The sequence below is a fragment of the Amblyraja radiata genome, chromosome 38, assembly GCF_010909765.2.
Source record: "Amblyraja radiata isolate CabotCenter1 chromosome 38, sAmbRad1.1.pri, whole genome shotgun sequence".
NCBI classification, from domain to species: domain Eukaryota; kingdom Metazoa; phylum Chordata; class Chondrichthyes; order Rajiformes; family Rajidae; genus Amblyraja; species Amblyraja radiata.
In genome coordinates, this window is record NC_045993.1 from 9,203,980 (window position 1) to 9,220,909 (window position 16,930).

Consider the following 16,930-nt stretch of genomic DNA (forward strand, 5'->3'; position numbering starts at 1 on the left):
CCGAGTTGCGGGGTTGAAGAGCACCTGAGCGGGGCCTTACACCATCGCCCCGCGCGGCTTGGAATGGCTGCGGGACTGCGAGCGCGCGCCGGGGGCTCTAACATCAAGACCCGGTGTGCGACCTTGCATCACCCGGCGTGGCTTTAATGGCCACGGGACAATTCGCCATCGCCCGCCGGGGGCTTTGACTTTGACTTTGACTCTGACATCGGGGGGGAGAGTGCAGTGGAGAGATAAGTTTTTTTGGCCTTCCATCACAGCAATGTGATGGATGTTTATGTAAATTATGTTGTGTCTTGGGTCTATTTGTTTGTAATGTATGGCTGCAGAAACGACATTTCGTTTGGTCCTCAAGGGGTCCAAATGACAATAAATTGAATTGTATTGTATTGTATTGTATTGTCTATTGTCTGTTAGAACATCTACAAAGTCGTCTATTGCCAGCTGTAAAGCACTTAGGGCTATGCTGGGATTGCGGATGGCATGGTGAAATGCGAGGCCCACTGTGGAGGCTTCATGTGGACTAACGTGTCACAGTCCGGAGTCGCACTGCCGCTCCCCTCATAGTTTAAACAGCCATGTTACCCAGCAGGTCCATCTCAGCCACAGGGCATCTGTCTACCCACTACACCACCAAGGGGGAGAGAGGGGCATGAATATCAGTAAACTCCAATGAGTAGACCTGTCCTAACCGACGGTTTTTGGTCCAAAACCAACATCTTTAGACTTGAGAGAAACAGCGCGGATACAGGCCCTTTGGCCCACCGTGTCAATTAACCTACAATCCTGCGCGTCAATGGAGTGTGGGAGGAAATCGGAGCACCGGTAGAAAACCCACTCGGTCACGGGGAAAACGCACAAACTCCATATAGATAGCACCCACAGTCAGGATCGAACCCGGGTCTCTGACGCTGTGAGGCAGCAGCTCTTCTGCTACGCCAGAACGGAGACGAGGAGACACTTTTTCTCACAGAGAGTTGTGAGTCTGTGGAATTCTCTGCCTCAGAGGGCGGTGGAGGCCAGCTCTTTGGATACTTTCAAGAGAGAGCTAGATAGGGCTCTTAAAGATGGCGGAGTCAGGGGATATGGGGAGAAGGCAGGAACGGGGATGATTGGGGATGATCAGCCATGATCACATTGATTGACGGGCTGGCTCAAAGGGCCGAATGGCCTACTCCTGCACCTATTGTCTATTGACTATTGTCTATTGTGCCGTCTCTAATGGTTCAATGGAGCTTTTATTGTCACCTGTGCAAACGCACAGTGAAATAATTTTCCTTGCATACAGTCCAGTAGTGTATTGCCACACGTAAGCACATCCCCGATTAGCAACGTGTACAGAAACAGTCCACTGCCCAGTTTGCCATTTTGTTTTACAATATCAACGACTGCCTGCCATTTGGAAGAAAATTGCTCAAAACCAGAAAATTGCTCAAAACCAGAAAATTGCTCAAAACCAGAAAATATGCAATAGCTCTGAATATGAGGGATACCTGAAGCTTTAGAATCTAATGCAGATCTGTCACGCACATTGGCTCACACTTGCACAGGCTCATCCACTGTCATGAGAGATCTGACAGATTGCCTGGTTCAGTGTTAAAATTGCACCTTTCACATTATTATTTATTTGTCTGTTTTTATATATATATGCGTGTGTCTGTGTATATGAACATATAAGCAGACTATATATATAAATATATTCACACATATATACACGTATGTATAGATATACATGTGCATATATATGAATATATATATATGAATATATATATATATATGTGTGTATATGCATAACTATATATATATATATATATATATATATATATAGTTACACACACACACACACACACACACACACACACATATATATATAGTTACACACACACACACACATATATAGTTACACACACACACACATATATATAGTTACACACACACACACACACACACACACACACACATATATATAGTTACACACACACACACATATATATATAGTTACGCACACGCACACCCACACACATATATATATAGTTACGCACACGCACTCACACACACACACACACACACATATATATGTGTGTGTGTATATATATGTGTGTGTGTGTGTATATATATACACACACACACACACACACATATATATATACATATACATATGTGTGTGTAAGGAAGAACTGCAGATGCTGGTTTAAATCGAAGGTCGACACAAAATGCTGAGCTCATAGCGTCGTGCTGGTCGCTGCTGGATTTTCAACATGTTGAAAATTTTTCGGGAACAGTCGGCGACAGTGGGTTTGACGCCAGTGAGCGTCGCTTGACTTCTCCTGATGTAGGTGATGTCGTAGGTTGTCGCCAGGTTAACGTAGGTTGTCACCGGTACTGACTTTGTTTGTTCTTTGTTGTTAAAGTGATGATTCTTTATAGATTTTTTATAGACAATTTCAAATTTTATGTCGCGGGTGGGGGGGGGGGGGGGGGGGGGGGGGGGGGGTCCAGTCGCCGTTTTTTCGACGACCTGCTACGACTATGACAGTCGCCGGAAGTCGCCTAAAAAATAGCCTAAATGGGACAGGCCCATTACAGAGTTTTGCTGGTGCAAGTGAGAACTTCTGAAGAAGAAAGTCTGAAGAAGGGTCTCAACCCGAAACATCACCCATTCCTTCACTCCAGAGATGGTGCCTGGCCTGCTGAGTTACTCCAGCATTTTGTGTCTAACTTATAGCCAACAAAATAATGAAACTTTGGTAAGATGAAGTTCCTTGTAGTCAAGTTGTCTGATTCGCCTGGAGTTGGGAAATAACCCTGCTCAAAACAGAACACAGGGCCAAAGCTTCCCCTAAACTGGGCGTCACTGTGGTTGAGTTGCTGCCTCACAGTGCCAATGACCTGGGTTCGAACCTGACTACAGATGCTGTCTGTACAGAGTTTGCACATTCTCCCCGTGACTGGTTGGGTTTTCTCCGGACGCTCCGGTTTCCTCCCACATTCGTAATACGAGCAAGTTTGCAGGTTAATGAGAATGATCCCGGGAATGATTGGGTTAATGTATGATGAGAATTTGACAGCACTGGGCCTGAACTCACTGGAGTTTAAAAGGATGAGGACGGAACTCATTGAAACTTACCGAATAGTGTTATTCCTGGTTAGAGTGGATGTGGGTAGGGAGGATGTTTCCACTTGTGGGAGAGTCCAGGACCAGAGGGCACAACCTTAGATAACAGGAAGTACCTTTAGAACGGAAAGGAGGAGCAATTTATTCGGTGAGAGGGTAGTGAATCTGTGGAATTCATTGCCACAGACGGCTGTGGAGGCTGTCACTGGCTATTTATAAGGCTATTATTTATAAGATTTTGAATTTAAATTGTTACACAGATGGATATGCAGGGAATGGAGGGGTATGGATCATTTGTAGGACAAAGCCTAGCGAGTGATAGGTGGATCCAGGTGAGGGAATGGGGACGGGTTTGATAGTCAAATGGTTATAAAAAGGCCAATGATGAGAAGACAGAAAGTGTGAGATAACAATGTGGTGTGAACTGTGAAGAAGGAATATAGGTGGAAGTGGCTGGGGAAAGAGAGAAGAGGATTTGAATCTGAGGGAGGGCATAGAGAAGAGGTGGAGGGGGTGGGGGGAAGGGGAGAAGACGGGAAGGGATTATTTGTAGATTGGTTATCTAAAATTGGAGAATTCAACATTTATACCATTAGGTCGCAAGCTACCCATGGGGAATATGAGGTGCTCCTCCAGTTTGCATGTGGCCTCAGATCAATGGTGTTCTAACTGAGGTTCGGAGAACTGAGTGGGTTGAAAGGCCTTGGTTAATTAAGCCTCAATGCAATGCAAATCAATTCTAAATGCTAACCTTATTTTTCTGTCGAGCCCCCACCACCCCTCAAATGCCATGTCCCAGTTTGCAAACCACAAGGTGTACCAAAGAAACTAAACTGACAGAACCCAAGCTGGGAGAGGACCCTCTGAGAAATTTGGGGTTTGAATGAGTCGGGGGGGAGGGGGGGAGGGGGGGCATCTGAACCTGTTCGAAGGATCTTGCCTCTCTGTGGGGTTTTATCGCAAAGTTCAGGCCTCTGGTTAAGATGCAGGAGACAGCCATTTGAGATGTTACCAAGTGATAGGATCAGAATTAGGCCATTCGACCCATCGTCTACTCCACCATTCAATCGTGGCTGATCCATCTTTCCCACTTAACCCCATTCTCCTGCCTTCTCCCCGTATCCCCGGACACCTGTACTAATCAAGAATCTATCTATGTTTAAGAAAGAACTGCAGATGTTGGGACAATCAAAGGTAGACAAAAAATGCTGGAGAAACTCAGCGGGTGAAGCAGCATCTATGGAGAGAAGGAATAGGCGACGCTTCAAGTTGAGACCCATAGATGCTGCCTCAGCCGCTGAGTTTCTTCAGCATTTTTCGTCTACCAAGAACTTATCTTTCTCTGCCTTAAAAATATCCATTGACTTGGCCTCCACAGCCTCCTGTGGCAATGAATTCCACAGATTCACCACCCTCGGACTAAGGACATTTCTCGTCATCTTTCCTAAACGAACGTCCTTTAATTCTGAGGATATGATCACTGGTCCTAGACTTTCCCATTAGTGGAAACATCCTCTCCACAGCCACTCTATCCAGTTCTTTCACTCCACTATTTCACTGTTCATTCCCGTAACCTTGCTAATCAAGAACCAGTCAATCTCCGCTTTAAAATTACCCAATGACTTGGCCTTTCAACGCTGTCTGTGACAATGAAGTGCACAGATTTGACACCCTCTGGCAAAAGAAATTCCTCCTCATCTATTCTTTAAAGGAATATCCGTTCTGACGCTGTGCCCTCAGCCCTCTGTGGAAACATCCTCTAACTGGCTTTGGCATCAAGACTATCTGATAACATTGCCCTTATTCAACCCTGCTGTCCATGTCTTTTGTATGTGGAATAAGAGCCACTCATAGCTATTACAGGAGCCATTTGAGCCATAACATCCCAGCCAGGTTAAAAAGAACAATTAAATAAAATTAAAATTAAATTAGAAAATGCAGAAAGCACTCGGCACGGTGGCGCAGCGGTAGAGTTGCTGCCTTACAGCGTCAGGGACCCGGGTTCGATCCTGACTATGGGTGGTGTCTGTACGGAGTTTGTACGTTCTCCCGTTGCCAAAAGCTTTTCACTGTGCCCCAGTACACGTGCCTATAAAGTAAACTGAACTAGAGCGCGGACTAGACTTCGAAAATAGCACCAAAACATGGCGCCTGTTGCATGCGGGCTCAGTAGACTATTTCTGTACACTTGCTAATCGGGGATGTGCTTAGGTACAGCGATACTCTACTGGACTGTTTGTAAGAAAACAATTTCACTGTGCGTTTGCACTTCGCACAGGTGACAATAAAAGCACTAATGTAACCACTGAACACCTGTTGAGAGAGAAACAGAGTTAAGCCCCTGTCCTACTGTACGAGGTAATTCAAGAGTTCTCCCAAATTTCCCCCCCCGATTCGAACTCGGAGAATGTCTGTAGCGGGTCTATAAGAGTTTGTGGATGTCTCGTGGCGGCTCGTACGAGTAAAAAGCAACAATTTTTTTCATCACGAGTATTTTTTTACTCGTGGACATTTTTTGCAGGGATGAAAAAACGTCACGAGTTTACCGGATGCCCCGAGTACCTACCGTTACTCATACGAGCCGCTACCAGACATCCCAGAACTCCTACGGACCCGTCACGGACATTCTCCGAGTTCAGATTAGGGGAAAACTCGGGAGAACTCTTGAATTACCTCGTACAGTGGGACAGGGGCTTTAACATTCCAGGTGGATGACAGGTTCTTCAGAACGAGTGTTAACCCTGCCGCTTTCTCCAAGATGCTGTTGAGCGCTTTCCGTTTTTATTTCAGATTTCTGGCGTCTGCGGCTTTCTTCCTTTCTCAGTCACTATACTGACTTGTCCCCCTTCCAGGCACCGGGGAAAAGAAAGTCAAGGTAAAAACCGCAGATGCTGAAAAACCGAGACAAAAACACAAAATTCTGGAGACATTCGGGAGGTCAGGCAGAATTAGTGGAAGGGGAAACGGTTGACATTTCGGGTCCAATATTCTTTATGAGAAGGAGAGAAACAGGGAGGAGATGGGAAAGGAAATGCAAGTTAACGTTCCACAGGCAGGAAGGAAGGGGAGAGGGACTCAGGCACACAACATTAACTGTTTCTCCTTCCACAGATGCTGCCCGACCTGCTCAGTATTCCCAACATTTTCTGTTTTAGTTCCAGGAACCCCAACCTCTAGTTACCGCAAATTACCGCAGCTATATGAAATCGTGAGGGGAATAGATAGGGTAAATGCACAGAGTCTTTTACCCAGAGCAGCTGAATCAAGAACCAGAGGACATAGGTTTAAGGTGAGAAATGAAAGAGAAAAATAGGAACCCGAGGGGCAACTTTCACACAAGAGGAATTGGGTGGGTATATGAAACGAGCTGCCAGAGGAGATAGTTGAGGCAGGTACTATCACAGCATTTAAAAGACACTTGGACAGGTACATGGAAAGGAAAGGTTGAGAGGGAAATGGTCCAAATGCAGGCCGGTGGGACTTGCTGTAATTTTCCAAATCCAAATCACAGGCATTTGGAAATGCATCCTTACAGAGATGGGAACAAAGTGAGAACCTTTTTTACCCCAGGGTAGAAATCTCAAAGATTAGGGAGCATAGCTTCAAGGAGAGACGGGTAAAGTTGAAAGGAAAATATTTCCGAGATGAGGAAAACATTTTTCACACAGAGAGTGGTGAATCTCTGGAATTCTCTGCCACAGAAGGTAGTTGAGGCCAGTTCGTTGGCTATATTTAAGAGGGAGTTAGATGTGGCCCTTGTGGCTAAAGGGATCAGGGGGTATGGAGAGAAGGCAGGTACAGGATACTGAGTTGGATGATCAGCCATGATCATATTGAATGGCGGTGCAGGCTCGAAGGGCCGAATGGCCTACTCCTGCACCTATTTTCTATGTTTCTATGTTTCTATGAAATGTGTAGAACATTTCCTTTAAACCTTGGTCTAAATGCTAAGATTACCACCATTTTATAATACCCATGTAATATCTCTTCATGATCGAATACATTTTTGTGTAATTCATTGAGCAGTTTCATGATAACCATTGCTGAGACTAACTTTCTAATAAGAAATAATTTAAAAATTGCACCAGTGTTATCAACTCTTAGATGCCTCTGCCATTTGAGAGCATTCAGAATGGATGTTAAAATATTCACGCCTTTTAAAACTGTAGCTGCGCAGCTGATAGAGGGGCTGCCTCACAGTGCCCGATACCCGGGTTCGATCCTGACCTTGGGTGCTGTCTTTGTGGAGATTGTACGCTCTCCGTGACCTTGTGGGTTTCCTCTGGGTGTCCTGGTTACCTACCACATCCCAAAGACGAATGTGCGGGGTTGAATGTTAATTAACCCTCCGCCAATTGCCCCTGTATGGAGTGAGTGGGAAAGTGAGAGAACACAGAACTAGTGTGAACATGTGGTCGATGGTCGGTGTGGACTTGGTGGAAACTCTAAATTAAAAAAAGTATCCCTCTAAAACTCCTATGATGTGATACTTGTTGAAAGGTGGCATGTTAATGATAATGTCTCGACCCAAAACGTCACCCATTCCTTCTCTCCAGAGATGCTGCCTGTCCCGCTGAGTTACTCCAGATTTTTGTGTCTACCTTCGATTTAAACCAGCATCTGCAGTTATTTCCGACACATGTTAATGATAATTATTGACTAGCTAGTCTACAATGGAATCTTTCCCAGATTTACTTTAGACTCCAGAGATTAAGCACGGAAACAAGCCCTCGGCTCACCAAGTCGTGCCAACTAGCGATCACCCCATACACCAGCACTATCCAACACACTAGGGGCAATTTACAATTTACAGTAGCCAATTAAACTACAAACCTGTACGTCTTTGGAGTGTGGGAGAAAACCCGAGCACCCGGAGAAAACCCACGCAGGTCACAGGGAGAAGGCACAAACTCCGTACAGACAGCACCCGTAGACAGGATCGAATTTGGGTCTCTGGCGCTGTTTAGTACCTGTTCCCATTCACCTGAAAGCAGCTTGAACACCCATGTATAGGAAGGAACGGCAGATGCTGATTTACACCAAAGGTAGACACAAAATGGTGGAGTAACTCAGCGGGTCGGGCAGCATCTCCGGAGAAAATGAATAGGTGACGTTTCGGGTCGAGAAGGGTCTGAAGAAGGGTCTCGACCTGAAACTTTACCTATTACTTTTGAACATCCATGTATCATAAGAGTGCCACTGTGCTGGCAATGGTGACTTCCCTAGTTGAATAGTCCATTGATAAATTAGTGGATGTTTCAGCCCAGAGAGTGGGAAGGGCAGGTTAGGAGACTTTGGAAAGGGGTGAAAAATAGATTGGAGGCAAACAGGACTATCGACCCTTTGAATCCTTTGGAATTGTTACCAGGAACACACACCTTAACCAAGATCAAAGCAAAGTTACCAGCTGAGATAGCAAACTGTGCAAAGTCTCGCCCGCGATAAAACCCATTAAGAAGACAGTTTTATTATTTTATGGATTATAGACGATCCACAATTTTTTTTACTCTATCCTTTCCAAATCACCCTTGAATTGTTTCTCTTGCAATAGGGAAGTTAAGAATCAGTCCAGTGGATCTTACACAAAACCAGACCCTGGAGACTGAGAGGACCGATTCTGTTCCCAGCCATGCGACAGACGGGCGTTTATGAAGATCTGATTACTTCATTGTCACCGTTTACAACACCATTATGTTCCTTATTTCCCTGATGAACTGAACTTAAATTCCACTGATATGGCCAATTGGTTAATTCAGTGATATAAATAACCTTTACACCCTAACTTGTTCGAAGCAGTTTTTTAAAATTACTTTTCCTTTATGTACTTTGACCATAAGGCATAGGAGCAGAATTAGGCCATTCAGCCCATCGAGTCTGTTCTGCCATTCAATCATGGCTGATCTATTTTTCTCTCTTAACCCCATTCTCCCGGTAGCCTTTGACACCCTCACTGATTAAGATATGTTTAGTTTAGAATTACAGCATGCAAACAGACCCTTCGGCCCACTGAATCCACCCCGACCATCAATTGCCCATACGCACTAGTGGAAAGGATAAAGTTTAGTTTAGAGATACAGCATGGAAACAGGCCATGCGGCCTACGGACTCTGTGCTGTCCAGCAATCACTGCACACAGTAGTTCTATCCTACACACGAGGGATACTTTATAGAAGCCAATTAACCTACAAACCAGCACATGCTTGGAATGTGGGAGGAAACCAGAGCATCTGGAGAAAACACGCGCGGACACAGGGAGATCGTACAAACTCCGTACAGACAGCACCTGTGGTCAGGATCGAACCCAGGTCTTTGGTACTGTAAAGCAGCGACTACTGCTGTGCCACCGTGCCACAGTTGTTTGATAGCCTCCAATATATGGCATGTAGAACGAAGGAGACGAGTTGGAAGCGGCCTGCAATTTAGAAAGCCGAGTGTAACAAAGACACAGAGGTTGGTTTCAAATGCCGATGACCAAAGAAAGGTAGGTGTTTTTATTTAAAAACAAAACCAAAATCCAGTCACTGAAAACCTGAATTAGAAAATGAAAATGCTGGAAAAACTCAACAGGTCAGGTAGCATCTATGGAGAGAAAAAAACAGTCAATGTTTTCGGACTGCGACATCTTCGTGCTACCGAAGGGTCACAGATCCTTAACGTTGATCGTTTCACTTTTCACAGACACGGTCTGTGCTGCCGAGACATTTTTAATTTTTATTTCAGATTTAATTTACATTCTGAACAATTTGACCTAGTGCTTCCCTCACTTTTATAAAAAAGAGGGCATTTGTTGAACCTTAGTGAGAATCCCAGTCATAAATTATCAAAGAGCGGGCGTAATGGTCGAGCTGCTGCCTTTACGGCGCCAGAGACCTGTGTTCGATCCTGACTAGAGGTGCTGTCTGTGCGGAGTTTGTACGTTCTCCCCGTGACCGCGTAGGTTTTCTGTAAGTGCTCCGGTTTCCTCCCACACTCCAAAGACATACGGGTTTGCAGGTTAATTGGCTTTGGTAAAAATTGTAAATTGTCCCAAGTGTGTGGGATAGTGATAGTGTGCGGGGTGATCGCTGGTTGATGCTGCCTCGATGAGCCGACGGGCCTGTTTCTGTGCTGTATCTCTAAAGTAAAGTCTAAAGTGGAGTAATGTAAAGGCAAGCTGCCAGGTAAATGAACTTAGGAATTTGAAAGTTGTTTAAAATATTTTGCCCCCCCCATCTAACACAAAACATTGCCGACAATCACCATGCCCGCTGTTGACAGGGTATTGAAAGTCGTTCATCAGTGCCACTACACATTCTAACCCCAGGCCCGAGATCCTTGTTATTGAGACCCCCAGCATAAAACACAAACCCCAAGTTCCTACAAGAAAAGCTTTTATTCAAAACTCTCATGTGCAGATAGAGCCATGGAGTCTTACAGCATGGAAACTGGCCAGTGGCGCCGACTTACCCACGCCGGCAACATGTCCCATCTACACTACTCTCTGGCCATATCCCTCTAAACCTGTGCTATCCATGTTCCTGTCTCAAAATGAGTGATAGCCCCGGCCTCAACTACCTTCTCCGGAAGTTCGTTCCATACACTCACCATCCTTTGTGTGAAAAAGTGACCCCTCATGTTCCTATTAACTCTTTCCCCACACCCCCCTCACCTTAAATCGATGTCCTCTGGTTCTTGATTCCACAACTCTATGCCTAATTTCACCTCAGGAATAGGAAATGGAGGGAAACGGTGTCTCAAGTAAGGCCAAGCGCGCCGTCCACTACTTTCAATCCTTGTTGCCCCCTGAATTTAATCGCCTGAGTTGCAAGCTCTAAGCTACCATCCTTAAACCTCTTGGTCTCTTATCCTCCTCAAAATGTAGCTCTCTGACCAAGCTTAATGCTGGAAGCACTGCAGCTCAGGCAGCACCCAACAGTTTTAATGAGGGGGGGGGGGGGGCAACAAAAACATGAACCCCCCCTCTCCACAGATGATCTGTGGCCAGTGATCGATCTCCGACCAAGACTTTGATCATCTGTCCTGTTTAGTTTAGTTTAGTTCAGAGATACAGTGTGGAAACAGGCCCTTCGGCCCACCTAGCTTGCTCCGACCATCGATCAGCCCTGCGCTCGTTCTGTCGTACACACCAGGAAACAATTAATCTACAAACCTGCACATCTTTGGAAGGTGGAAGGTGGAAGAAAAGCAGAGCATCCGGAGAAAACCAACGCGGTCACAGGGAGAAGGAAGAAACTCTGTACAGACAGCACCCATAGTCGGGATCGAACCCAAGGCAGCAACGGTACCGCTGTGCCACCGTGCCAACTGTCTCTTGCAAGGTTAAAAATGTTTTTGAATTAGCATCATTTCATTCACTTTAGTGCAGTAGATATATCATTTCAATTGGTGACTAGCGGTTAGTCAGTTGAACAATCTGTAACTTGAGCATTCATCATGAATCTTTTGAGCTTCATGACCAGGCAATTGTGCAAGACATCCCAGAACTCTTCGTTTAACAGACGATAACGTTGTCTAGAGTTACTCACAGCTCAACCTTGTTCTATGAAGGATCTGAAGGAAAGACACAAAGAGCTGGAGTAACTCAGCAGGTCTGGCAGCATCACCGGAGGACATGGATAGGTGAGGTTTCGAGCTGGGACCTTTCTTCAGACCGACTGAAAACCTCACCTATCCATGTTCTCTGGGGATGCTGCCTTACCCGTTGAGTTACTCGAACACTTAGTGTCTCTCCTTGGTTAACTAGCATTTGCCGTTCTGTGTTTTACACTTTGTTCTACCATCTCATGTTTTGTTTCTCTCTGCTTTGGGGCTGAGGATAAAATGGATTGTAGATTTCATAAAAAGCAACGTAACCTTAGTCAGGACATTGACACACGAAGGGAGACTGCCTTACCTTAAGGATGTCGTCCTTCCTGAAGCTCAACTCATCCTCTCCAGCCCCAGTGAACTCGTATTTGGCGACAGCCTCCATTCAGGACACTCTCAAGAGGAAGCTCTCTGGTCTCGGGCAAACCTAAAGGCTCCAAACATCAAGCAAGGGGGAGACTCCTTTGATAGACAAGCTCCCAGAGGGTGTTCGTGGTGTGTATGTGTAGAGCAAGAGGGACTGAGGGGAAGTGGCGTTGGAGGGAGGAGGGAGGAGGGAGGGGGGGTGGTTAGGTGGAGAGGCAGAGGAGGGAGGGCAGCAGAAAGCCTTGTTTCAGTGTTGCTCAAGCTTGCGTTCACCAAAGGCTCCAGATGGTTTCATCACACATCGCAATGTTCCCAAACCGCAAGACGGCAGATACTGATTGAAAGAGAAATACAAGTCCCTAATCTCTGTTGCAATTCGTCGAAAGATGATACAGAGAGAGAGAGAGAGAAAACTGGGTATTATCTCATCCGCTGGTGCAGGAAAACCACAATCTAATTGCTGAGTTTCAACTGGGGGGGTGTCAGTCATGTCAATGCTCCTTAGAACCAGCTACACAAAGCGCTCTCCTTCAAAACTTTTAAAACAGGCAAGATCCAGGCAAGACTGGGTGGATTTCGGGCAGAACTTGCAAGTCCCTTGCAAGTCAGCACAATTTCTCTTCCTCTGCCACAAGACCTGATGCTCAGAAATCTGAGTTTTTTTTCTCTCAAAACCAGTTTTCTCCTTAGTACAAAGCTGTATTTTAAGCGCTTTCTGTTTCCTGTCACATGCAGCCACCACACACCATGAGGTCTCACTGCCTGCAAGACGTGGGAGCAGAATTGGGCAATTCGGCCCTTCGAGTCAGAGTCTGTAGCCAAAGGATGGTGGTGAATCTGCGGAATTCATCATTGCCACGAACGGCGGTGGAGGCCAAGTCATCGGGTATTTTTAAGGCGCAGGTTGGCAGGTCCTTGATTAGCAAGTGTGTCAAAGATTACAGGGAGCAGGCAGGAGAATAGGGTTGAGAGGGGTAAAAAATCTGCCGTTATTGAATGGCGGAGCAGATTCGATGGGTCGAATGGCCTAATTCTGCTACCATGTCTTATGAATTAAAGAACTTACGACTCTGCTCTGCCATTTGATCATGACTGATCTATTTTTCCCTTGCAACATCTTTCTCCCGCCTTCTCCCCATAGCCCTCGACACCCTTACTAATTAAGAACCTATCAATCTCCGTTTTTAAAATACCAATGACATGGCCTCCACAGTCAATTAATTCCACAGATTCACCACCCTCTGGCTGAGGAATTTCCTTCTCATCTCCTTTCTGTTCATCTATCTCTAATGCTCTTCATTGGTGGTACTAAGTACTCAACAGGCCAAATGGCCTTCTTTCGTGCTGTAACCATTTTATATTCATGGTCATAGTGAGATGTAGCATGAAACAAGCCCTTAGCCCTACTGATTCTATGCTGACCATTAATGACTCATTTACACTTAGTAGCAGAATTAGGCAGAATTAGGCCATTTACACTTACCATACCCAAAGACACAACAAGCTACAGATAGAGTCATACAGTGATCGAGTGTGGAAACAAGCCCTTCGGCCCAACTTGCCCACACCGGCCAATATGTCCCAGCGACAGTAATCCCACCTGCCCGCGTTTGGTCCATATCCATCCAAACCTATCCTATCCATGTACCTGTCTAACTGTTTCTTAAATGTTGGGATAGTCAACTTGCTTGAATCTGGAAGAAAATAAAAGTAAACTGCTGGAGGAACTCATCGGGTTATGTAGCTTCTGTGGAGGGAAATGGACACTTAATATTTCAGGTCAATACTTCCAGTCCAGAGGCAGACTTTTATTCGTATGACTGTATGGTAACTCGAATTTCACTGTACCAATTGGTGCATGTGACAATAAATGTAAACTTAAGGGTCTTAACACAAAATGTCAACTATTAATTGGCCTCCGCAGATGCCGCCTGGCCCACTGAGATCCATCAGCAGGACACAAAAGCCATTTTTCCCCTCCTCGTTCCCATCACTCACCTGCACATTAAGGATAATTTACCATGTAGGTGCAATGGATATTCCAGAGCATCTTTCGGAAGCGAGAAGAAACCAAAACAATTACCCACAGAGCAGTCACAGAGAGAACCTGCAAACTCCACACAGAAAGTAGAGGCAGTTGGGATTGAATCCAGGTTGAGGCAACAGCTCTACACCTCTAAGACAACAGTAGAAAGCATTTTATAGGGATGCATTACATAGGCTACAGATAGAGTCATACAGTGGATGGAGCATAGTTTGGGAACAGCTCCATCCAAGTCCACAAGAAATCACAAAGAGTTGTGGATGCCATGCAGACCATCACACAAACCAGCCTCCGTTCCATTGACTGCATCAGCACTTCACGCTGCCTCGGCAAGGCCACCAGCAGAATCAAGGACGAGTCTCTTCTCCCCTCTCCCATCAGGCAAGAGGTAGAGATGTGTGAAAACGCACACCTCCAGATTCAGGGACAGTTTCTTCCCAGCTGTTATCAGGCAACTGAACCATCCTATCGCCAACTAGAGGGCGATCCTGACCTCTGATCTACCTCATTGGAGACCCTTGGATTATCTTTATTTGGAATGTAAGTAAGTAAGTAAGTAAGTAAGTAAGTAAGTAAGTAAGTAAGTAAGTAAGTAAGTAAGTAAGTAAGTAAGTAAGTAAGTAAGTAAGTAAGTAAGTAAGTAAGTAAGTAAGTAAGTTTATTGGCCAAGTATTCACATACAAGGAATTTGCCATGGTGCTCCGCCCACAAATAACAACATGACCTACCTCATTGGAGACCCTTGGATTATCTTTATTTGGAATGTAAGTAAGTAAGTAAGTAAGTAAGTAAGTAAGTAAGTAAGTAAGTAAGTAAGTAAGTAAGTAAGTAAGTAAGTAAGTAAGTAAGTTTATTGGCCAAGTATTCACATACAAGGAATTTGCCATGGTGCTCCGCCCACAAATAACAACATGACAGTTACGAATGACTCAGAAAACACTAAACATTAATAATAATTAAACATTAATGATAAAACACCATTGATCAAGCATGTGAACCAACAAAATACCAGATCAAAGGGAGGCTAAAGATTTTTGGCTGTTGAGTAGAGCAACTACTCGTGGATAAAAACTGTTTTTATGTCTGGCTGTGGCAGCTTTGACAATCCGGAGTCGCCTTCCAGAGGGAAGTGATTCAAAGAGTTTGTGGCCAGGGTGAGAGGAGTCAGAGATGATCTTTCCCGCTCGCTTCCTGGCCCTTGCAGTGTACAGTGCAAGGGCCAGGAAGGCCCTTTATCTTGCACTAAACATTATTCCCTTTATCCTATATCTGGACACTCTGAACAGCTTGATTGTAATCCTTTACAATCTTTCCGCTGACTGGATAGCATGCTACAAAAAGCTTTTCACTGTACCTCGGTACACGTGACAATAAACTAAACTAAACTACCAGTCGTGCCACTATGAAAATCTTCAAATATATTTTCAAAACAAATAGATTGGGTGGTAATGCAAACAGGATATGCAGCGGCTAGAATTCAGTGGATAGATTTCTCCCAAATTCATTGTTACTCTCCAGAGTTTTGACGTTATGCAACAGTGACAACAATTAATTAATGTTTATTTATCACAGTCCTTGTTTATTCCAATAATCATCCCCTCCTTTTGCTGCTGAACTGTTTATCCAATCCTCTATTCTTAAATTCCCAACATTCCCATTCAGGTATCTCTCCAATTTGTACCACAAGGTGCCTTCAAGCCAAATTACAAACTGCTGGACAGCACGGCGTCGCAGCAGTAGAGTTGCTGCCTTACAGTGCCACGGGCCCGGGTTCGATCCCGACTATGGGTGATATCTGTACTGGGTTTGTACGTTCTTCCCGGTGATCCTCCCGGTTTCTCCCGGTTCTGTTTTCCTCCCATGCTCCAAAGACAGACAGGAGTGTGCAGGATAGAACTACTGTATGGAGTGATCGCTGGTCGGCGAGGACACGGTGGAGCGAAGGGCCTGTTTCCACACTGTATCTCAAAACTAAAGTCGGTAGACCAGGCAACGTCGGTGATGGGAAATGGACAAACTACGTTTTGGATCTGGACTCAAAAACATCTGCCCGTTTCGACCCACTGAGATTGACTTGATTAGTATGGGTGTCAGGGGTTATGGGGAGAAGGCAGGAGAATGGGGTTGAGGCGGAAAGATAGATTAGCCATGATTGAATGGCGGAGTAGACTAGATGGGCCGACTGGCCTAATTCCTCTCCTAGAACTTATGAACATGGTGCGACATGACCCACTGGTGCGACCTGACTAGGGTTGCCAACTGTCCCTTATTAGCCGGGACATCCCGTATATTGGGCTAAATTGGTTTGTCCCATACGGGACCACGCCTGTCCCGTATTTGACTGCTACTCGGGTCGAGGGGACTGTCGGGTTGGAGCGCCACGTCCGGCCAGCCTCACCCGTCCCGACGTAGTGCAGCCCATGGAGAGCAGCAGCAGCGCCTCGCCCGTGACCCCGTCGGTCGGCAGCCCGGCCAGCTGTCCGACCTTCCGACCTTCACTTACCACCGACAACGCCTCCCCTCCTTAGTGGCGTCGCGCGGCCCGGGCCAAAACTCCTCAGCTGGCCCGCCGGCTGGGCTTTGTGTGCAGTCCAGCACCCGGTCCAGAACCAGGGGCCACAGTTAAGAATAAGGGGTAAGCCATTTAGAACGGAGACGAAGAAACAGTTTTTCTCACAGAGAGTGGTGAGTGTGGAATTCTCTGCCTCAGAGGGCGGTGGAGGCCGGTTCTCTGTGTACTTTCAAGAGAGAGCTTTATAGGGCTCTTAAAGATAGCGGAGTCAGGGGATATGGGGAGAAGGCAGGAACGGGGTACTGAT

At 45.7% G+C, this 16,930-nt stretch overlaps 1 protein-coding gene across 1 annotated transcript in view; it reads right to left on the reverse strand.

Annotated features, from left to right (window-relative positions):
* The window catches only part of LOC116966957 (periaxin-like), a 56,188-nt gene extending 43,752 nt beyond the window's left edge, over positions 1 to 12,436 (reverse strand). The window contains exon 1 of the mRNA XM_033013345.1: positions 12,009 to 12,436. Coding sequence (XP_032869236.1) covers positions 12,009 to 12,086 — 78 coding nt within the window. The 5' untranslated portion in view covers positions 12,087 to 12,436. The remainder of the gene's footprint in view (positions 1 to 12,008) is intronic.
* Between the last annotated feature and the right edge of the window lie 4,494 nt (positions 12,437 to 16,930).